General features: G+C 45.2%; 1 protein-coding gene across 6 annotated transcripts in view; it reads left to right on the top strand.

Annotated features, from left to right (window-relative positions):
- The window catches only part of PRMT2 (protein arginine methyltransferase 2), a 41200-nt gene that overhangs the window by 2402 nt on the left and 16543 nt on the right, over positions 1 to 22255 (top strand). For 3 of the 6 annotated variants that reach the window (XM_032276516.1, XM_032276515.1, XM_032276511.1), the window contains exons 1-5: positions 7595 to 7747; positions 9173 to 9267; positions 15530 to 15634; positions 16915 to 17097; positions 21825 to 21986. In XM_032276516.1, coding sequence (XP_032132407.1) covers positions 9229 to 9267; positions 15530 to 15634; positions 16915 to 17097; positions 21825 to 21986 — 489 coding nt within the window. In that variant the 5' untranslated portion in view covers positions 7595 to 7747; positions 9173 to 9228. Of the gene's footprint in view, positions 1 to 7594; positions 7748 to 8711; positions 8818 to 9169; positions 9268 to 15529; positions 15635 to 16914; positions 17098 to 21824; positions 21987 to 22255 lie in introns of those variants that run through there. The other 3 variants (XM_032276513.1, XM_032276512.1, XM_032276514.1) reach the window with 3 other exon arrangements.

Here is a 22255-nt window from a genome sequence, read left to right as displayed (position 1 = left end):
TCTCATCTGTTGCCCAGGCTGGAGTGCAGTGACTTGATCTCAGCTCACTGCAACCTCCACCTCTCAGGTTCAAGCAATTCTCCTGCCTCAGCCTCCTGAGTAGCTGGGATTACAGGCATGTGCCACCACAGCTGGCTAATTTTTTATTTGTTTAGTAGAGATCAAGTTTCATTATGTTGGCCAGGCTGGTCTTGATCTAACCTCAGGTGATCCACCCACCTTGGTCTCCTAAAGTGCTGGGATTACAGGTGTAAGCCACTGCGCCTGGCCATTTTTTGGCTTTTTAATATTAGCCATTCTGAGTATGGGAGAAGATATCTCACTGTGGTTTTGATTTGCATTTCTCCAACAATCAATGATGTTGAGGTTTTTTTTATATGCTTGTTGGCCACATGTATGTCTTCTTTTGAAACATGTCTGTTCTTCATGTCCTTTGCCCACTTCTTAATGGGATTGGTTTTTTGGGTTTTTTTGTTTGTTTTTTTGTGCGGTTTTTTTTTGTAGATTTAAGTTCCTTATAGATGCTGGATATTAGATATTTGTCAGACGCATGGTTTGCCAAAATTTTGTCCCATTTTGTCTGTTTACTTTGTTGATAGTTCCTTTTTCTGTGTAGAAGCTCTTTAATTAAATAGATCACATTTGTCAAGTTTTGCTTTTGTTGCAATTGCTTCTGGTGTCTTTATTATGAAATATTTGCCCAGTCCTATGTCCTGAATGATATTACTTAGGTTATCTTCCAGGGCTTTTATAGTTTTGGGTTTTACATTTGCGTATTTGACCCATCTTGAGTAGATTTTTGTACACGGTGTAAGGAAGGGGTCCAGTTTCAATCTTCTGCCTATGGCTAGCCAGTTATTCCAGCACCATTTATTGAACAGGGAGTCCTTTCCCTATTGCTTGTTTTTATCAGCCTTGTTGAAGATCAGATGGTTTTAAGTGTGTGGCCTTATTTCTGGTTTCTCTGTTCTGCATTGCTGTGTCTGTTTTTGTACGAGTACCATGCTGGTATGGTTATAGTAGCCCAGTAGCACAGTTTGAGTTGGGCAGCATGATGCCTCCAGCTTTGTTCTTTTCACTTAGGATTCTTTTGGCTATTTAGGCTCTTTTTTGATTCCATATAAATTTTAAAATAGTTTTTTCTAGTTCTGTGATGAATGTCATTGATAATTTGATAGAAATAGTACTGAATCCATAAATTGCTTTGGGCAGTATGGTCATTTTAATGATATTGATTCTTCCTATCCATGAACATGGAATGTTTTCCCATTTGTTTTTGTCATCTCTGATTTCTTTGAGCAGTGTTTTGTAGTTCTCTTTGCAGAGATCTTTTACCTCCTTGGTTAGCTGTTTCCTAAATATTTTATTCTTTTTGTGGCAATTATGAATGGGATTGCCTTCCTCATTTGGCTTTTAGCTTGATGGTTGTTGATGTATAAGAACACTAGTGATTTTTGTGTGTTGATTTTGTATCTTGAGGCTTTGCTGAAGTTGTTTATCAGCTTAAGGAGATTTTAGGCCAAGACTATGGGGTTTTCTAGATATAGAATCATGTTGTTCACAAACAGGGTTAATCTGATTTCTTCTCTTTCTATTTAGATGGCTTTTCTTTCTTTTGCCTGATTGCTCTGGTCAGGACTTCCAATGCTATTTTGAATAGGAGTGGTGAAAAAGGGCATTCTTGTCTTGTGCCAGTTTTTGAGAGTGCTTCCAGCTTTTGCCCATTTAGTATGTTGGCTGTGATTTTGTCATAAATGTCTTTTATTATTTTGAGATATGTTCCTTCAATACCTAGTTTATTGAGATTCCTGGTTTGATAATTTCAACAACCTGCCACATCTGACACTGCTCCTGATGCTTTTTTAGTCTCTTCAAACTAGTTTTTGTCTTTTGGCATGCCTTTTAATTTTTTCTTTGAAGGCTGGAAATAAAGTATGGTGAGAAGGAACTGCTGTAAAAAGGCCTTTAGTGATGTGGTGGCTGGTGCAGGGGAGGGAAAGCATTTGACAATCCTTTGAACAGGTCTAGGCCTGTGGTGACCCTGCACCCCTAAATTGTGACCTTCACAAGTGCTCCCCCATCCTGTGGGTGGGACAGGATGGCTGTAGGGGGCTGGAATTGTGTATTTCCCTTCACCTGCATGGAAGTCCAGAGCCACATGGAGTTGGTAGGTCACACTCTGATGTAACCCAGCCCGTTTGGTTGGGATAAAACAGACTCCTGAGGACAGGCATTGTTAAGAACAGAATGGCCTATTTCACGATGGTTCCTTTTTTCTTCTCCCTGCTGAAGCACAAGGGGATTTTCCTCCAGTATTCACTGTGAGGACCTGGTTGAGCTCCTGGAGGTAAAACTCACAGAAGTGCTGGGACCCCCAGAACTGGGGTCCCCCTGGAGTTACTGTCCCTCAGACTCTGCTGCACTGAGCCTCCAGCAATTTTTCAGTGACAGTTCTGGTGCTCCTACCCTGGCACTGGAGGTATCTGCTGGAGGTAAGTTGTGACTCCTTCCTATCCTGGCCCTGGAGGTATCTGCTGGAGGTAAGTTGTGACTCTTTCTCCCACCTGTCTGTTTCTCCAATGTTGGGTGCAATGGTTTGTCCTGTGACCTCCCTTCTCTACTGGATCTGGGAAGGGCTGTTAATTTTTCAGTTCATTCAGCTTTTTACTTGTTGTTTGGAGGGAGCAAAGACTTCTTAGTTCCTTACATGCTGAACTGGAAACCAAAAATGAGTAGTTACTTTCTGAAGATAAAAAATCCCCCACTAATATAAGAAGACATCACAAATGCCACTAGTCTGCCTGTAAAAAAATTATGTACCACCTGTTCCTCCCAATAATAAAAAAGCTTAAGGAGACAATAAGGGTGCCAACAGGCAGCTGGCTGCTGGATAGCGATCACCACGGTGTTTTTCAGGAGAGTGAGACCTCGTACTCTTTAGCTTGGGAAGAAAGGTGCCATTGTGAGCAACGCTGCCATGACTCTGTGGCCAAGAGCCATTGCTTGACTAGTGGCCGTGGCCTTGTGGAGAGCTGCGTGGCATTGCAGCCTGTGACACTTCAGAGATGATGGGAGGGGTGATGGCACCTCAAGGCCCATGGTGTCTAGTCTACTGCACCTCGAAAGCCAAAGGCACCCATGTGGTTCACCCTCTGTCTACTCTGCAAATGGAGGGAAATGAGTTGATGTGGCTCCAGGCTCCCAGACGATGACCTGCCATGACAGGAAGGGGCTCTCCTTCCCAAGCAACAGTGCCACCTGCCCAGGCAGGGCACGAAGGAGCTGGAGGGTCCACGGGGGGCTCTACTTGGATGTGTAAATCTTCTGTTAAGATCTTCTTCAGGCCGGGCACGGTGACTCAAGCCTGTAATCCCAGCACTTTGGGAGGCCGAGGCGGGTGGATCACGAGGTCAAGATATCGAGACATCCTGGTCAACATGGTGAAACCCCGTCTCTACTAAAAATATAAAAAATTAGCTGCGCATGGTGGTGCGTGCCTGTAATCCCAGCTACTCAGGAGGCTGAGGCAGGAGAATTGCCTGAACCCAGGAGGTGGAGGTTGCGGTGAGCCGAGATCGCGCCATTGCACTCCAGCCTGGGTAACGTGAGTGAAACTCCGTCTCAAAAAAAAAAAAAAAAAAAAAAAAAGATCTTCAAGATCTTCTTCAGTCGCTTGGATGTCCCTTCTCTCTTCATCCATTCAGCAAACTCTTGGCTCCAATCAACCAGGCAGCCAGCCCCAGGCCTTGCTGGGGCTGGTCAGGGGGCAGGAAGAGGTCATTTCAGAAAGGCCTGGGCAGCAACATTGTTTTCTCCCACAAAGGATGGTGCCATCCGCCACCAAGCCACTCACGAGGCTGGTTCCAGTGACCGACGGCCACGGGGAGAAAGGAGGTTTGTGTTCTAAAGGAATGTGAAGAACAGACAAAGAGCTTCTGTTGTAGCAAATGCAAGTGTGAACGCAATGAGAACTCACTGCCTTTCCTGTTCTGGGAAATGCCACTCCCAGCCAGCAGGCAGCCATGGGGCCAGGGCTTGGGTGCTGGAGCCTTGGAGCTGAGTTCAGATCTGACCTCTGAACGCACTTTCTCCAATGACAACCTTTCTCATCCTGCAAAAAACAGGGAAAAAGCTGCACCCTGAGAGGGCTGTCAGAGGAGTGAAGGAAACTGGCATGCACACACATGTGCACACGTACAGATCCACGTGAAGCGCCCAGTGCACTCACTTGGGAGTCACTATTATTATCACAAACACTGCTGTTCTTGTCTGTGGAACCTGGGGCTGTCAGCACTCCTGGGGCAGGAGTCAGACCAGGCAAAGCAAAGAACAGCAAATAGCAGAGGGACAGAGATTTCTTTCTGAGCCAGATTTATTAGGGTCCAAAAGGGCAGAGCGAACCTACTGGCTGCTTTAGAATACTCTGAATCCAGGACGCCCCCAGTCTGGCAAATTAAGACAGAATATCAGCATTTCATGAGTATCACATTTTATTATTTTTGAACCATGTCGAATTCCATGAATTCATTTGGGTTCTAACCAGTCATTCCAAAGTCCATGAAGTGCAGGCCCAGTGTGAGCCGATCTGGGGCAGAGCAGGAGCTGTTTGCCCTGGGTCCATGGCAACGCCAGAGCCCAGCTCAACACAGCAGGGCTTTTGTTTTTATTTTTCAGCTTTTTTTCAAAGCTTTGAGAAGGAACTGGAGATTGGAGTGTGAAGAGCTTACCCCATACAAAGCCGCTTTTCATGGCACTTGCTGTGCCTGTGGTTTCTTGCTCAGGAATTGAGTGTTGGTGAAATATGACAGGAAGTGTTTGAACTGGGGCTGGGGAAAGATCTCAAAAGGAAAATTGAGTTTCATCTTTTGTAGAACTCTTCCACAGATGTTTATTTTGATTATACTTTTTATAACTTTTAAGGATTCTTGGAAATTTGCAATAAAATCATGTCAGGTTTAAAATTTTTAAAAAGCACAGGATTAGCCTATTTGTTTTTTCACCCAACAGGAGTGTTTGTCATTTGACGACTCCAGAGGATCCCACGTCTTACGGCCGTTGCCTTCCCATAGGGCGCTGTGGGCCAGGACATCACAGTACTTGACCACACGTGCAAATGAGCAGCCAGAAAAGTCTAATCAATTGATTGTTCAAACTACTTAACTCACATCTGTAATCCCAGCACTTCGGAAGGCTGAGGTGGGCGGATCACCTGAGGTCAAGAGTTTGAGACCAGGCTGGCCAACATGATGAAACCCCGTCGTCTCTACTAACAATACAAAAAAGCCTGGCATGGTGGTGGGCAACTGTCATCCCAGCTGCCTGTGAGGCTGAGGCAGGGAAATCACTTAAATTCAGGAGGCAGAAGTTGCAGTGAGTGGAGACCACACCATTGCACTCCAGCCTGGGCAACAGGAACGAAACTCCGTCTCAAAAAAGTAAATAAATAAAAATAAATAAAATGCAAAAATCTGGAAGCTCAATCCCTAGCAGGTTTGCTACTGTAGAACAATAACCTCTTTTGCTTTTGAAAAACAAACTTTAAGTTAAACACACTGTGAAGAGCCTGGCACTATAAATTTTTAGTGTAACTGGAATACATCCACAGGTATATTTAGTATCTAGCAGTTCTATTGAGTGCTAATGTAAATTTAAATCATAGGAGGAATAAACTAATTTTGGAATTAAAACATAAGGCAGGCTCCGTAATGAAACTGAATAATTTGATGTAATTCCTGTGACATACATATTAACATTTATTTCAACATTTAAGATTAATTACCTGTTATTGTGTATTAATTTAGAAAATCACTTGCTATCTTCTGAACTCTTCTTTCTGGGCTCCCTGGGACCAGGCCCAGGGGCTGTGTGTTTGCCTGAGTTGCATGTGGGCACCTCCCTTCCCCAGGCGAGGCTCAGTGGCTGTGCCCAGGATGAGAGCGCGCACAGCCCATGCTGACGCCCCACCCCGACCTTGCTGCTGCTGCGATGATGACCACAGAAGGACGCCTGTTCCTGGAGCCCTGGCTTAGATTGCTCTGTCCTCAGCCTGTGCAGCTGGCCAGGTCCCTTGGCCATAAGAAGGCTCCAGAGGCCTCTCTGAGTAGGAGAGTGCGGGTGATGGGTCAATTGCTCAGCACACCAAGGAGCCAGGCCTCCCAAGGACTCTTTTAGGAACAGATTTTGCAACTCAAGTGACAACCTCTCCTGTCCCTGGAGTGGTGATGTGTGTGCTCCAGTACCTCCCGACACGTCTGTCAGGCGTTCTGCCAGGTCCTGTGTGTTCTACGCGCTCCGGTCTCTAGGAGGCAGGTAAGACGCTGAGTTCTGAACTCCGGTGGTGGAAGGGGGCTGATCAAGCACAGCCCTGCCCCCATCCTGGTCACAGGGGTGTGATCCCCAAGGGCAGGGCTCCAGAGCACTGTGTGGCAAGTCACACACAAAGGAAACCTGGGCAATGGCAGAAACGAGGACCTCCCTTAGCAGAAGGAGCTTGGTGGCTTAGGAGCCTCGGCCTGCATGGGAAACACGTGTTTCTTCATCATCAAGGGGAAAACTGAGGCTCAGAGAAGTAGTTCACCCAGGTGGTGTCACTCAGCATCAAAGCCAGGACTTGAACCTGGGCATGCCTCGAGTCCAAGGCTCAACCATGTGCAATGCTGCTGCCGTGCCTCGGAGCACGAGGAAACGCCTTACTCTGCAGAGAAACTAGGAGAGAGCTTTTTTCTGTATTTTTGGGGAGACAGTTCTTTTTGCAAGTTTTTTCTTTAGTAAATGTTTTAGAAAGGTATGAATACAAGTGAAAGGAAGGTGGGCCTATATTTGATTCCTCAATCTTTATTTTTCTAAGAACATTTCTAAAATCAATGTAACCGGAAGAGTTTTGTATGCATAATCATCTAACTTTTGTCAGATTTCTTATAAATAAAAATCTCCATTTAAAAAGTTTCATGTGTTTCTGCTCACAACTGCCAAAGGTGATGAAAAGGTTTTATGAAGAAGCGGTCTGGCTGGGTGAAGTGGCTCCTGCCTATAATCCCAACACTTTGGGAGGCCAAGGTGGGAGTCCAGTCAGACGGCTGCAGGGGGCCCTCCGAATTTTTGTTCTGTTTTACCGGCATTAGTGCCGCCCATTTCTCATTAGCCCCAAACTTCCCTCAGCAAAACAGAAACGTCCTCGTTCTGCTTCCATTTGGGCAGGAGAAAGGCAGAGGGCGCACCCTGCGCAGCGCGGATGGGAAAGCTAATCGAATGGAGAGAAAACAGGCTGTGGAGCGGGTCCTCCACGGACGCCTCAGCCATTTTGTGGCTCGCAGGGGTTGCGCTTCCCCGGCCGTGAGGTGCCCAGCTCCGCCCCCCGCCCCGGGTCGGACTCCCGCCCGCGCCCCGCATCCTGCGTCGGACCCAGAGCCGAGCGACGGCGCTGGGCGGTTGGGGACAAGCTGCACCCACGGGGGCGCTCGGCCTCGGGTCCGCACGACCGCAGCGGCGCAGACATGAAGTGCGCCTGCGTAGGACGCAGTGCTAGCTGCAGACGGTCTGAGCGCAGTGCGCCTGGCGAGCCGAGGGCGGCAGCCCGGCTTCCCGAGAGGGCGGGGCGTCTGGCTGTGGGCGGGGCTTTCTCGGAGGCCGGCCTGCGCGCACTGCGCTTGCGCGGGTTGAGGGCGGTGGCTCAGGCTCCTGGAAAGGACCCTCCGGCCTTCCGCACTAGCGGAGCGAACGCGGAACTCGGCGGAGAAACGCGGCTGAGGTAGGTTTCCTGATGGGCAGCTCAGGCGGCTGGACTGCACGGAAGGCATGACGGGCCAGGTGAGGCGCCCTCGCACTGCCTGTGCGCCGCTGGCAGACATAGGCCTCCGCTCCCTTTTGGGACCTCCGGGCGCCCTCGCGGTCTCTGTTTCCTGCCCTGGCGTCCAAACGGGAGCTCGTCCCCCGCCACACCCTTCCCAACGCACCGTTCCCCTTCCCAGCCACGCCCACCAGCCGGCGCCTGCTCCGACCACGCCCTCGGCGGTCACGCCCACCTCACCACCTGCCTGGCCACGCCCTCCGCGGTCACGCCCACCTCACCACCGGGCCTGCCGCGCCCTCGGCGGTCACGCCCACCTCACCACCGGCCCTGCCACGCCCTCGGCGGTCACGCCCACCTCACCACCGGCCCTGCCGCCCCTTCCGCGGTCACGCCCACCTCACCACCGGCTCTGCCACGCCCTCGGCGGTCACGCCCACCTCACCACCGGCCCTGCCACGCCCTCGGCGGTCACGCCCTCCTCACCACCAGCCTGGCCACGCCCTTCGCGGCCACGCCCTTCACGGTCACGCTCCGCCGACCCGCCGTTCTCTTCCCTGATCAGCTTGCGGCGCGCTCCCAGCCTGACCCTGTCTTGCTCCTGCGTCCACGCGCGGCCCCTTCGCTTCTTGCCCGCTTCCTGCCCCGTTCTCACCCGCCTTCATTGGCCAGCTGTTCCCACCCCCATGATCCTGTTCCTCCCAAGGGCATCTTAGGTGGGCCCGGATCCAGCGCGCACCCCAGCACCCACTCCGACCCATCCCAATTTGGACGTAGGTTTTCCAATGAAAATATAATTCTGTAAATCAGTAAGTATTTGTAACTATGAGCATCACAAAAATAAGCATCAAGTCTGAATTTAGCAGTGAAGCTTCCATTTTAAACAAATAATTGCTATGCAATTGAAAAAACACTTTGATCTCAGAGCAGAGTGTGGATTACACTGTTACTGGAAAAATAAGAATTGAGAAGGAAAAGACTGGAAGATGCACACCTTCGTTCCTGTTAGTGGAAACACTGTAAAGTCCCAGATAGGGACTTTTAATTGGAATTAAAGCTATCGCAGTTCTAAGAAAAGAATGGATACTGATTTACATTGCCTTAAGTCGATATTCGATCTTACAGAAACTAACAGGCTTCAGCAAATGAGTAAGATTAACACCTTGCAGACTAGTGAAGAAAACACACTGTTTGAAGTTTATGATTTTTAAATGCTTTTGTCTTTGTGAAGAATTGTGATTGTAATTTTCATTTCTATACCGTTCTTCACACATACACATTTTATTTCTATTTGTTAGAGGACCTTTGTCATGGACCTTACAAGTTAAGTGAACTTAATTATTAATGTGGCAAGTACTCTGTGTCTCCTTCTCTTTTTAAAAGTAGAAATGGGGAAGAAAATGAAATAAAGCAGGAGTTATGAGGCAGAGCTGAAGAGAACTATGGCAACATCAGGTGACTGTCCCAGAAGTGAATCACAGGTAATTTCGGTTCCAATTCCTAAAAATCTGTTTTTAATGAATGCGAACATTACAGAGAGTTAAGTGTCAGCTCACAGATGTGATGAACTTGACTTGTGCCTTGGAAGGTGGCCACACAGTAGAATGCTTAAATGTGAAGATTGTGAGGCAGAGGAGATGCAGTGTCTGTAGGATGACATCCTGCACTGGGCACCATAAACCCTTCTAAGGAAATACTTAGCCCCAAAACATCAGCATCATTTCGGCTTCCATTTTTGGTACGTGAACTGGCAAAGCAAGCATATTTTCTGAGCTGTTCAATAAAATTTCATGCATAATACCAGCAATATATTGAGGGCCAGTTGGATACATTAGAAAAGATCCATGTATTCATACTGTTTCTGCCTGGGTTACTCATGTAGTTTTGTTCAAGTTAGCAGTAAAAAAGCCTCAAATTTTAAGGAATGTTGATTATGTTTCTTTGATTATTCATAAAATGTTTTAATTCCACAGACATCTTATTTTTCTTCTGAGAAATTTAACAAATATTAGGATATTTCCAGGATGATATTGTAAACAAGTACATTAAGCAATGTACATTAAGTGCTCTCTCTCTATATATAAAGTAAAAATACTCTCGGGTGTATTTCAGTCTGTAGTTCAGCTACTCAAGAGGCTGAAGCGGGAGGATCATTTGGGGCCAGAAGTTTGAGGGTGTAGTGTGTTATGATCGTGCCTGTAAACAGCCACTGCACTCCAGCCTGGCCAATAAAGTGAGACTTCATCTCTTAAAAAACAAAAAGCAACAAGTTTGCTTCCCAATCTCAGTCCTGTTTCTCCTCTTTTCTCTCTAGAGGCAAACACAACTGTGAATCATGAATCTGTTGTGTGCCGCTGCACTGTTTTTATATCTTTATGCCTTATGTAGATATCCTTGAACGATATATAATATGGTCTGTGTGTGCTTTTTAGAGTTTCCATAATGGTGTCATACTCTCAGTGTCACCTGTAGCTTGCCTCTTCACTTAACTGTACCTTTGGGGAATTTGTCCTTGTTGATATGTGTGTACTGCTGGTTCAGTCCTGCCACTGTGGGGTATTCCTGTAGTATGTTCCTTCTCTGAAAGTAGAAAGTACCCTATTTGTACATATGTGTATGGGCCTGTTGCAGTCTTGCTGCTATACGGTAGGCATATGCCCCATTTTACTTACTTCCCTTTCCTTGAACACTTGTTTCTAGTTTTCTCTATTTCAAACAGTGCTGTAGTGACCATCCTTCTGTATGCCTCTGTTCTCCAGTAACGACATTGCAGGGTGGAAGCGATTCCAAGTTTCAGTTTCACTGGGTAATGATCACTAATTCTGCAGAATGACTTAACCAGTTCACAGGTCTGTCGGTAACCCACAATAGTGCCTGCTAACACTTGACAGCATCAGACTTTTAAGTTTTGGTCAGTCTCCTGGGTTAGAAATGTATCTTGTTATTTTAATTTTGCTGACTACTTGTGGGTCATGGTAGTATTTCAGTAATACTTGTGTTCAACCTGTTAATACCACCCTTCATTATAGAAGAGATATCTGATAATGGTAATTTGTGTTCTATCTCTTTTTTCCGCTTTGATGAGTCTTTTTAGGATTTTATCAAAAAATTTTGAGTCTCTATTATTGCATGTATATATTTAGTATAGATTTTGTTTTCTAGATTAATTGACCTTATTTTTACAAAATACGTCTTTTTACCTGTTTTTAATGTTAAAACCTTTAACATTAAAGGTTTTAATGTTAACAAAACCTTTTTTAATGTTAATAATAGCTGTACCATCTTTTTTTCTTTTTTTTTTTATCATTAGTGCTTCATAGTGTGTGTGTGTCTATGTATATGTGTCTATGTGTATATATTTTTCCTCAACATAAGTCCTTATATTTAAAGTATTTCTCTTATAAAGAACTAGTTGGGTCTAGCTCTTGGGTCTTTTTTTTTTTTTTTTTTTTTTTTTCTTTGTCACTCTGTTAGACACAATTTCTGCCTCTTAATTGGAATATTTAGTCTATTCATATTTAATGTAATGACTAATATGATTAAGTGTAACATCTTGCTGTTTGTTTTATATTTGTCACATTTCTTTTTTGTGCCTGTCTCCATTTCTGCCCTCTTGTGGATTAATAAAGTGTTTTTTATAATTCCCCATTACCTCCTCTATTAGCTTGTTAGCTGTACCTTTTTATATTGTTTTCCCAAGAAATTGCAATATGCATCCTAACTCAATTTCACTCTTTTTTTTAACCACTTCATGACGTAAAGATCTTACAAGCACCTGTATTTACCAGCACCTGTATTTTTGTTTTGTTGTCATAACATTTTAATTTTACGTGTGTTGTAAACCCCACGATAAATTATCATTGTTGCTTTATGCTATCAAGAGTCTTTTTTAATAAAGAGAAATAGTCTTTTATGTTTCTCCACATATTATTTGCCTTTTTTGAGGTCTTTCCCTTTTTTCTGCATTCTGTGTTTTCGTGCAGCATCATTTTCCTTTAACCTGAACAACTTTATTATTACATTTATTAGTGTGAATCTCCTGTGTCAAACTATAAAATGTGTTTTGCCTACATTTTTGAAGAATGTTTTAGCCCGATATGGGATTTTCGGTTTGCAGTTTTAACACTTTATAAAGGTGCCATTTTACTGTCTTCTGGCTTCTGTTTCTGATGAGAAGTCATCAGTATTTTACTGTTGTTCTATTAAATGTAATGTACTCCTTTTTCACATTGGCCGCATTTAAGATTTTTCTCATTTTGGGGGTTTTTAGCAACTTTCTTCTTGTTTTTCCTGCTTAGGGTTAGTTGAGCTTCCTGAATCTGTGGTTTGTTTTTTTCTTTCTGGTGACTGAGTCTCGCTCTGTCACCCAAGCTGGAGTGCGGTGGTGCAGTCTCTGCTCACTGCAGCTTCCACCTCCTGGGTTCCGGTGATTCTCCTGCCTCAGCCTCCCAAGCAGCTGGGATGACAGGCATGAGTCAACATGCCCAGCTAATTTTTTTTGTTATTTTTAGTAGAGACGGGGTTTTGTCATGTTGGCCAGGCTGGTCTTGAACTCCTGACCTCAGGTGATCTGCCTACCTTGGCCTTGATGATTTCTTTTTATTTTAATTTTGGGAAAATCTCCACCATTATCTCTTCATTTATTTTTTCTGTCTCTTTTGATATGTCTCATGCTGTATTCTTATTTTTTTTTTCATTCTTTTTTCTTTTCGTGCTTCAGTTTGGAAAATTTCTGTTGACCTAACTCGTGAGGTTGCTGATCCTAAACAAAATAACTGGGAAAACAATACGTTTGTGAAAACATTTCTTGAGATGTCAAATAGGATCTATGTTATACAAAGAATTCTTTTGATCTGTTAAGTAGAAGACAAATAGCCAGGTAGAATCATGGGCAAAATAAAGACACAGTTTACAGGAGAGCAGATGCATGCTGTCAAAAACCGTGAACACGTGATAGCCAAGGAATTGATAATAACTGTGAGATACACTTTATACCTATGACTGTGGTAAAAATTAAAGACAGTGGTAATGCCTGTTGCTGCTAAGTGTTCAGTGCTATTGAAGTATGAAGTGTTATATGCTTGATGAAAATAATCTTTCATGTTTGAATTTAAAATACCCTGGCTGGATGCAGTGGTTCATGTCTGTAATCACAGCACTTTGGGAGGCTGCTGGGTGGGAGGATCACTTAAGCCCAGGAATTTGAGTGAGCAATGTAGTGAGACCTCATCTCTACAAGAAGTTTAAAAATTGGCTGGGTGCAGCGGTGTGTGCCTGTAGTTCCAGCTATTTGAGAGGTTGAGGTAAGAGGATTGCTTTAGCTTGGGAGGTGGAGGTTGCCGTGAGCCAGGATCATGCCACTGCACTCCAGCCTCGGCAACAGAAGGCGACCTCATCTCAAAACAAAACAAAACAACAACAAAAAACCATATTCTTTAACCCTGGCAGTCTAATCTATCCCACAGAAATAAAATGTCATCACATAAGCTTATTCGTGCACAGACTTCTTTTGCTGCATCATCAGTTATGGTAGAAAACTGGATACGAAGACAAAGCTTATCAATAGAGGATGGCCGAAGAATCAAGCGGAATCCCTTCTATGGAATAGTGTATAGCCATTGAAAATAGTAATTCAGGGTTCTAACAGTTGGAGAGTTTTTCCAGAAGGTATTGTGTGAGTAAGAAAAACAAAGTGCAGCTTGGGTGTGGTGGCTCACGCCTATAATCCCAGCACTTTGGGAGGCCAAGGTGGGCAGATCACTTGAGGCCAGGAGCTTGAGACCAGCCAGGCCAACATGGTGAAACCCCATTTCTACCAAAAAAAAATACAAAAATCAGCTGGGCATTGTGACACACACCTGTAGTCCCAGCTGCTCGGGAGGTTGAGGCATGAGAATTGCTTGAACCAGGGAGGTGGAGGCTGCAGTGAGCTGAGATTGCGTCACTGCACTCCAGCTGGGTGACAGCGACTCCTCAAAAACAAGAAAAAAAAAGCCAAGTGCAAAGAAAGGGCCTGGGGGGTGTATGTGTGTGTATACATGTGTACACAGGGGTTTGTGTATGACATGGGCATGGAGGAGGTGTGGAAGGCCACACAGCAGGGGGTTAGTGAGGGTGGATCAGAGCAAGCAGAAGGCAGTGCTGCCTTAGAGTGAGTCATGCTCCTGGTATAGGGAAAAGCACAAAGGTACAAACAAGCAGTTAGCAAGGTAAAAAGAGATGCCAGCAAGTATTTTAAAAACGTCTAACCACACAAAGAGGCAAATGGAAGTAACAAAAGTGATTGGTATCTATTGAGATAGTGTGGGAAGATGGGCGGCTCCCTCTCGCAGCAAGCAGTCTAAAGAACACCTTTGTGGAGGGCACTGGGCGGTAAAACCAAAAGCCGTAGAGTACACATAGTCTCGGTCCGTCAAGTTCACATTCAGAAATTCGCCCTAAGAAGATTAAGGTACATGCAGAATGATTTATGTTGAAGGAAGTTCGCCTTAACATAATTTAGAATAGTAACAACTGAAAAGTCTAAATGTACAAGACTAGGAAATCGGATAGGTAAGTCATGACAATTCATAGACTGGAATACTATACAGATATTATATAAGTGTTAGAAGTGTATTTAATAATCAAGAAAAATGTTCAGTTTATAAGTGAGAAACAGGCCACAGAATTATTGTGTGAACCCAGTAAATGCTTTGTGTACGTGTTATGTGTCCACTTTTTAAAAAGTCTGAAGGTATAAACAGTGTGCTGCCAGTCACCTGTGATCAGTGAGTGAAGTTACAGGAATTTTCTTCTGTGTACTTTGGTGTTCTCACACATTTTCTAGAGTAAACATGAATTACTTTTATGTTTAGGAAAATGTGTTTAAAATGTGTATGTTGAGACAGGGTTGATTCATTGAACTCGAATGTGTGATTTGAGGTTCTGCCCCCTGCAGTGAAGGCTTCCAGGCAAGTTTATTCTTATATAATAAGTGACCAGCTGGGCATGGTGGCTCATGCCTATAGTCCTAGCACTTTGGGAGGCTGAGGCAGGTGGATTGCCTGAGCTCAGGATTTCGAGGCCAACCTGGGCAACATGGTGAAACCCCATCTCTATTAAAAGTATAAAAAGTTAGCTGGGTGTGGTGGTGCACACCTGTAGTCCCAGCTACTTGGGAGGCCGAGGCATCAGAATCATTTGAACCTGGGAGGTGGCGGAGGTTGCAGTGAGCCAAGATGATGCCACTGCACTCCAGCCTGGGCAATAGAGTGAGACTATGTCTCAAAAAAAAAAAAAATGGATGCGGTGGGGGGAGGCTCCAAGGACCCGTGTGGGTCTGAGCTGGGGCTGCCCAGGGTCTACTGCCTTGTGGCAGTTGTGCCATGCCACCAGCTCTTTCCACAGGCCCTTGGCTGTGCTTGCCTGGGGCACTGGGCCCCTGGCTCTGTCCTCACACTGGTTTCTCTTCATGGAGTTGATGACCGCCTTTAGGAAGCATTGCTGTTAAAGGCCAAGGGTTTGTCACCAAATAGACACTAGCAGTGCCTGTTTCTGTCTTCTTCCTTTAATGTTCTCTTTTAAAATGCAAATCTTTCTTTTTTTTTTTTTTTTAAAGAAATGTAGAGTAAAGGTGATCCATATCGTTTGTATGATAAATTCTTGGACACATGAATCTATATTTGAAATTTAAACCATCCTAATAGCATAGTCAAAAAAAAAACTCTGGCGTCCTCTCCTCACCCTTTCCTTGTCTTTGAGCAGGAAGAAGAGCCTGCTGAGTACACTGAAGTGGGGCTTCTCCAGGAGGGAGTACAGCCGGAGGAGTTTGTGGCCATCGCAGACTACGCTGCCACTGATGAGACACAGGTAGCGACGTGTGGTGGTCAGTGCCTCATGGCTTTCAGCATGTTCAGTGGCACAATGAGATGCGTTTTGCAGAAGTCATACCAAAGTAAAATGAAGAAGTATTCAGATGCTTGGAGCCACATAAGACCTGTGTGTGAGCTTTACCTCCCAGCCTGACCAGTTCTGCTCCAAGCATGATGTGAAGACGCTGGGTATAGAGTGGGGATCCTCAGCCGGGGCAGAAGCACTGTTCTGCTTTCTACTTGGAAACCTCGCTTCAGAACCCACCCAGTTAATGAAAAGTGAAGCTGTCAAATATATCAAGCTATAACTGCTTGGATGTAGCTTTACCTTGTGACAGGAATTTCATAGAGTAAGCCTCCAGTAACTCAGTTGGCCTAGCTGAGTTACAGTGAAGAGGCTGTTGAGAAATTCTCTGCCAAGCAGTTTGAAAATGTTCACTTCTTCTTTTTTTTTGGAGATGGAGTTTCACTCTTGTTGCCCAAGCTGGAGTGCAATGGCACAATCTCAGCTCACCGCAACCTCCACCTCCAGAGAGCAAGTGATTCTCCTGCCTCAGCCTCTGAAGTAGCTGGAATTACAGGCGTGCTCTACCACACCTGGCTAATTTTGTATTTTTTCTTTTTTTTTTTTTTGGGACGGAGTTTTGCTCTTGTTCCGCCGGGAGTGCAAGGGCGCGATCTTGGCTCACCGCAACCTCCGCCTCTTGGGTTCAGGCAATTCTCCTGCCTCAGCCTCCTGAGTAGCTGGGATTACAGGCACGCGCCACCATGCCCAGCTAATTTTTGCATTTTTAGTAGAGACGGGGTTTCACCGTGTTGACCAGGATGGTCTCGATCTCTTGACCTCGTGATCCACCCGCCTCGGCCTCCCCAAAGTGCTGGGATTACAGACTTGAGCCACCGCGCCCGGCCTAATTTTGTATTTTTAGTAGAGACAGGGTTTCTCCATGTTGGTCAGGCTGGTCTTGAACTCCTGACCTCAGCTGATCCACCCACCTTGGCCTCCCAAAGTGCTGGGATTACAGGCATGAGCCACCGTGCCCAGCCCACTCCTTTTAAAAAACATCAGTTAAGCTGTGCCCTTCTTTCAGGTAGATGTTCCACAGGCATTGCTGAGTTGTGGTGTCACTTGCATACATTCTCAGTTGCTGTCATTACCCACTGACTCCTGTTTGAAATCTCTGTGATTTTGTCACCATTGATGGGATTTGTCACTGAGCCACACTTGAAATACTAATGACTGGTTTTCATTTTGAATTTTAACCATTTTTTTTCCAGCTCAGTTTTTTGAGAGGAGAAAAAATTCTTATCCTGAGACAGACCACTGCAGATTGGTGGTGGGCCGAGCGTGCGGGCTGCTGTGGGTACATTCCAGCAAACCATGTGGGGAAGCAAATGGATGAATATGACCCCGAGGACACGTGGCAGGATGAAGAGTACTTTGGCAGCTATGGAACACTGGTACTGCTCTCTCAGTTCCCTGTGGGTGGCCGGGCAGTGGGTTCTCTAGCCTTAGTTCTGACTGTGTCTTTCGGAGCAGGCTCATAGTCTTGGAGGCCAGAGGGTCTCTGTTGCGGCCACTGAGCTCTGACATGGTTGTGTGGAAGCCAAAAGTGTGCATGGTATTTGTGTTCCAGTAAAACTTTATTTATGGACCCTGAAATTTGAATTCTAGGCAGTTTTCATGTGTCACAAATTATTCTTTTGATTTAAAAAAATCATTTAAAGATGTAAAAACCATTGTTTGTTTGGAGGCCATCCAAAAATAGGTGGTGGACTAGATTTGGCCCATGGCGTAGTTTGCCGACCCTTGGCTTAGTGATAGGATTTGGGCAATGAGATTATGAGCATGCTCTCTCAGTATCTAAAAAAAGTAGTAAATTTTACTTTAAAAATGAAATTAGCCTGGGTGTGGTGGCTGACACCTGTAATCCCAACTCTGTGGGAGACTGAGGCAGGAGGATTGCTTGTGGCCAAGTGTTCGAGACCAGCCAGACAACATAGTAAAAAAAAATAAAAAATATAATTTGTCTTACAACAAAATACATATATATAATTAGCTGGGCATGGTGGTGCATGTCTGTAGTCCCAGCTACTTGAGATGCTGAAGTGGGAGGATTGCTCAAGCCTTGGAAGTTGAGGCTGCATGAGCCATGATGGTGCCACTGCTCTTCAGCCTGGGCTACAGAGTGAGAGCCTGTCTCAAAAAAATAAAAAAAATTCTATAAATCTATGAATAATAATACTTCTAGTCAGGTGTGGCAGCTCATGCCTGTAATCACAGCACTTTGGGAAGCTGAGGTCGGAGCATCATTTGAAGCCAGGAGTTCAAGACTGCAGTGAGCACCTGGGTGACTGAACCAGACTCTGTCCCTAAAAAAATAATAAAAGCCCAACTTCTAAACAGTCAGCTTACTGAAAATTTTTCCCCACCATGGAGAAATGCCTATAACCCCATGGTGCAGGCAACAGTCTGGTTAAATTTTAAAACTAGATGAGAACAGTTACCTGCAGGATGAATGTTATAAAAATAATGTTAAGCAAAAGAAGGAATAGGGCAAAGAATCTGTAACGTTTGACTCAATTATATAAAGTTAAGAGGCCACATTAGAAGGTGTTTTTTTTTTTTTTTTAGACAGAGTCTTGCTCTATTACCCAGGCTGGAGTGCTGTGGTAGGATCTCAGTTCACTGCAGCCTCTGCCTCCCAGGTTCAAGCAGTTATCTTGCCTCAGCCTCCTGAGTACCTGGGACCACAGGTGCGTACCACCATGCCTGGCTAATTTTTGGTTTGTTAGTGGAAGGGGTTTCGCCACATTGGTGAGGCTGTTCTCGAACTCCTGGCCTCAAGTGATCCTCCTGTCTCAGTCTCCCAAAATGCTGGGATTACAGGTGTGAGCCATCGTGCCTAGCCAGAAGGCACTGCTTGTGAGTTTGCATGGGTGGTGAGACTGACCGGGCAGGAGTGGCTCCCCTAAGGGTTGAATGGAAATTACGTGCTGGTGGTGGAGGCTCTGGGACCAGCATGGCCGAGTTGGGAGGTTGACATGCTGGCAGTGTTCTGGGGTTGGATTAGAGGTTTTTGGTATATAACTATACTTGATAAACTGTGCAGATACTTTCTAATGCACTTTTTTGTAGGTATACCGTATTTCACAATTAAAAGTGTTAAATTGCCGCCTCTCAGCTCAAAGAACCACTGCCCACTAGATTCCTCTGTACTTATGAAGTCTAAGTGACACCTAATTTATTTCATTTTTTTAGTTTATGGAACAGGCATTGTTCCACACACACAGGTGTTCACCGTGTTCTTTTCACGTAGCTGTGTGATTTTGAAGGTCTCTCATCTTGAACCTACCATTCTTTGTGACAGCTGCAGAGCATTGTGTTACTTTAACAGGATCATGTTGATATTTGGACAGTGGTTATTTGACAACTTTTTGTCATGATAAATAATGCTGTAATGGAGTCCTATATAATCCTGTTAAATGTTTTTTAGAATTTCTATAGGGTAAATTCCTAGTGTGTGTGTTTGTGTGCTTTCCTTAAGTGGATCTTGCCAATTCGCCCTCCAGAACGATTTGCTAGTTATACACTGAGTGCTGCTGTAACAGAATACCTTAGACTGGGTAAATTGTGAAGAACAGAGAGTTATTTCTTGCCGTTCTGGAGGCTGGGGTGGCACTGGCATTGGTGTCCAAGATGGTGTCTCATGGCTGTCCTCACGTGTGAAGGAGGGAGGGCTGGGAGTGCCCCTTCCACCTCAAGCCCTCTAAATGCCACCACATTGGCAGTTAAGTTTCAACACGTGGATTTTGGGGGACATTTCAGACCATGGCACAGATCCACTGATGGTGTGTGAAAGCTCATTTCCCTACCACAAACCAAAGTGAAAAAGGACTTGGATCTTAAACGTTAAATATGGTATCTTTTAATTTTGATTTCCATAAATGAGATTGATCATCTTTAATGTGTTTTTTTGGTGTTTTGTATTTTTTCATTTTCTCTAAACTTTCATATTATTTGTCCATTTCTTTTGATTTTTGTTGATTCATGTGTTAAGTAATTTAGCCTGAATTTGTGAATTTTTTTCCCCCACAGAACCTTTTTCTTTGTATTGTCTAATAGGCTTTTCTTTTCTTTGTGACTTCTTTTTCTTTTCTTTGTGAAAAACCTTCCTCACTATAAGATGATAAATACCCAGTTATTTTTTCAGAACTGTTTTGATTCTGTGTTATTTTATTGTTATCTTTTATGTTTTTTAGAGATGGGGTCACTTTGTTGTTTGACTGGCTGGAGTGGAGTGGTACAGTCATAGCTTACTGTGGCTTCCTGGTTTAGGGGATCCTGTCACCTCAGCTTCCCAAAGTGCTGGGATTACAGGGGTGAGGCACCCCACCTGGCCTTATCCTCTTTTAAACAATGAGATTTTAAGTCAATCTAGATCTTTTTATTTGTTGTAAAAAATATAATGTGAAATTCCACCCTAATTTACGCCCACAAATAACCAGCCGGCTACCCCAGCCTCAGTTACTGGACCATTCCTTCCCACTGATGTGAAATGCTGTGTTTGTCATGCTCTGGATTTCAGGGGTCTGCTTGAGAATTCCTGTTGACTCACTGGTCTGTTTACTTCTCTGCAGTGCCCAGTGCTTCATCATGGCACCTTTGTAGGATCTGCAAGAGCTAGGTCTCCAGCAGCCCCCCCACTTTTTTTTTAAGAGCATTTTCCTCATTAGCCTTGGGTACTTACTGTTTTGAAACTAGTTTTAATATCATTTTATTGTGCTTGCTCCTCCATGCCAAACTGGCTGGCATTTTAGTAGGTACTGCATGGAATGTTGATGTTAATTTTGGGAGAAATTACATCTCTATAACGTTGACTCTCAGTTTCCTGTTACTTAAGCTTTGTTTAATATCTCTTAGCATTTTAAGGTTTTTCCCATACACAGTTGTGCACCTTTCTTGTTAAATTTATTCCTAGATATTTTTTATTATTACTGTTGCAAGGGGTTGGGTGAAGTGTTCTCTAAGTACCAGCGAGATTAACTTGGTTGACAGTGACGTCCAGGCCTTCCACAGTCTTACTGATTTTTCTCTCTATTTCTGTCAGTTACTGAGAGCACAGTGTTGAAATCTCTGACGATAATTGTGAATTTGTCTGTTTCTTCTTGCATCGATATTGGTTTTGCTCTGTGTATTTTGAAGATCTGTTATTAGGTACAGAAGTATTTACAATCATCACGTGCTCCGGGTGAACTGGTCCTGTGTTGATGTGAACCTATGGGTGTCTGTTTTGCTCTGAACTGTGTTCTGTGTGGCGCTGATGTAGCTGCTCCTGCTCTGTCTTCTTGGTGTTGGCACCATAGGGCTTTCCCATCCTTTGCTTCAGGGCAGAATTGGGCCTTGCTTTGTTGTCTATGCCTCCCACCTCCTCCTGCCTGTCCCTTTGTTTTTTATTCTGTGGAGTCTTGGGAGGCTCCATGGTGAGCTCTGAGGACCTCGTACAGGCTCCTGTCTGCTGGCATGGTCTGGGCACTGTCCTCACTCTGCTCCCGCCTGCTACCTGTCTTCTTCCTGGTGATGCTGTTTCTAGGCTGGGCCTCTGTAGCTTGAGAGCGTTGGTGGGAGGGGTGCAGCCTCGCCTGCAGCCTGTGGCTTTGCTGGCTGCCCTGAGCAAGCCTCTCTCTGCCTCCTTGTGGATGGCTGATTCTCATGTGGGTATCCTTGGGTTTCAGGCATTTTCCTCCCTCAGGAAATGGCTGGTCCTCTCACTTATCCCTCAGGACATGAGGGGCAAGCTTGTGTACAGAGGACTTTGAGGGACCCCCTGCCCACCTGCGCCGGCGTCTCTCCCATGGCGAATCCCCAGTTTTCTCTAGTCAGATACCTGGCCCTGGGGAGTCTGGTTGGGTTGTGGTGATCCCTCCTGCCTCAGGTGGGCATGGGTGGCCAGGCGACATTGCACCCCTGTGCGCAGCGTCCCTCCTGCCTCTCTGCTTGCCGGCCATGCTGTGCTGAGCTGAGGGACTCACAGGCCTGTACTTTTTTTGCTCTGTGTTTTGCTTTTGTTTTTAGATAGGGGTGGCCGGGTCAAGGGTCATCAGCTGTGGCTCTGACCCTCATCTCAGTCCAGAACGCGGCATGGCTGTAGGTCAAGGCAGTGATTCTGAATGTGCATTTCTTCCAGAAACTCCACTTGGAAATGTTGGCAGACCAGCCACGCACAACTAAATACCACAGCGTCATCCTGCAGAATAAAGAATCCCTGACGGATAAAGTCATCCTGGACGTCGGCTGTGGGACTGGGATCATCAGTCTTTTCTGTGCACATTATGCACGGCCTAAAGCGGTGAGTGGGGTCTCCAGCTTGTCCCAGGTGCGTGTGTCAAGGCTGGTGATGTCCGAGGTGGCCTCTGAGATGCCAACTTGTGACCCTGTGCTGTTGGGGGCTCACTGATGACTGCGTGGTCTGGGCGAGCGTCCTTGCACGTGGGGCTCAGGGTCAGTAAAACAGCAGGGTTGAGACTCCATGCTAGAGGCTGTGGCGCCCGCGTAAAGAGTCACAAACAGCACGGACAGGAATAGGGCAGAATAGAAAATATCCCATGAATTGCATGG

Source organism: Sapajus apella, unplaced genomic scaffold (genome assembly GCF_009761245.1).
Source record: "Sapajus apella isolate SASKATOON/1434 unplaced genomic scaffold, GSC_monkey_1.0 scaffold8, whole genome shotgun sequence".
Taxonomy (NCBI): Eukaryota; Metazoa; Chordata; class Mammalia; order Primates; family Cebidae; genus Sapajus; species Sapajus apella.
The sequence above is the reverse complement of the archived record's forward strand: the minus strand, read 5'-3'. Positions and strand labels throughout refer to the sequence as shown.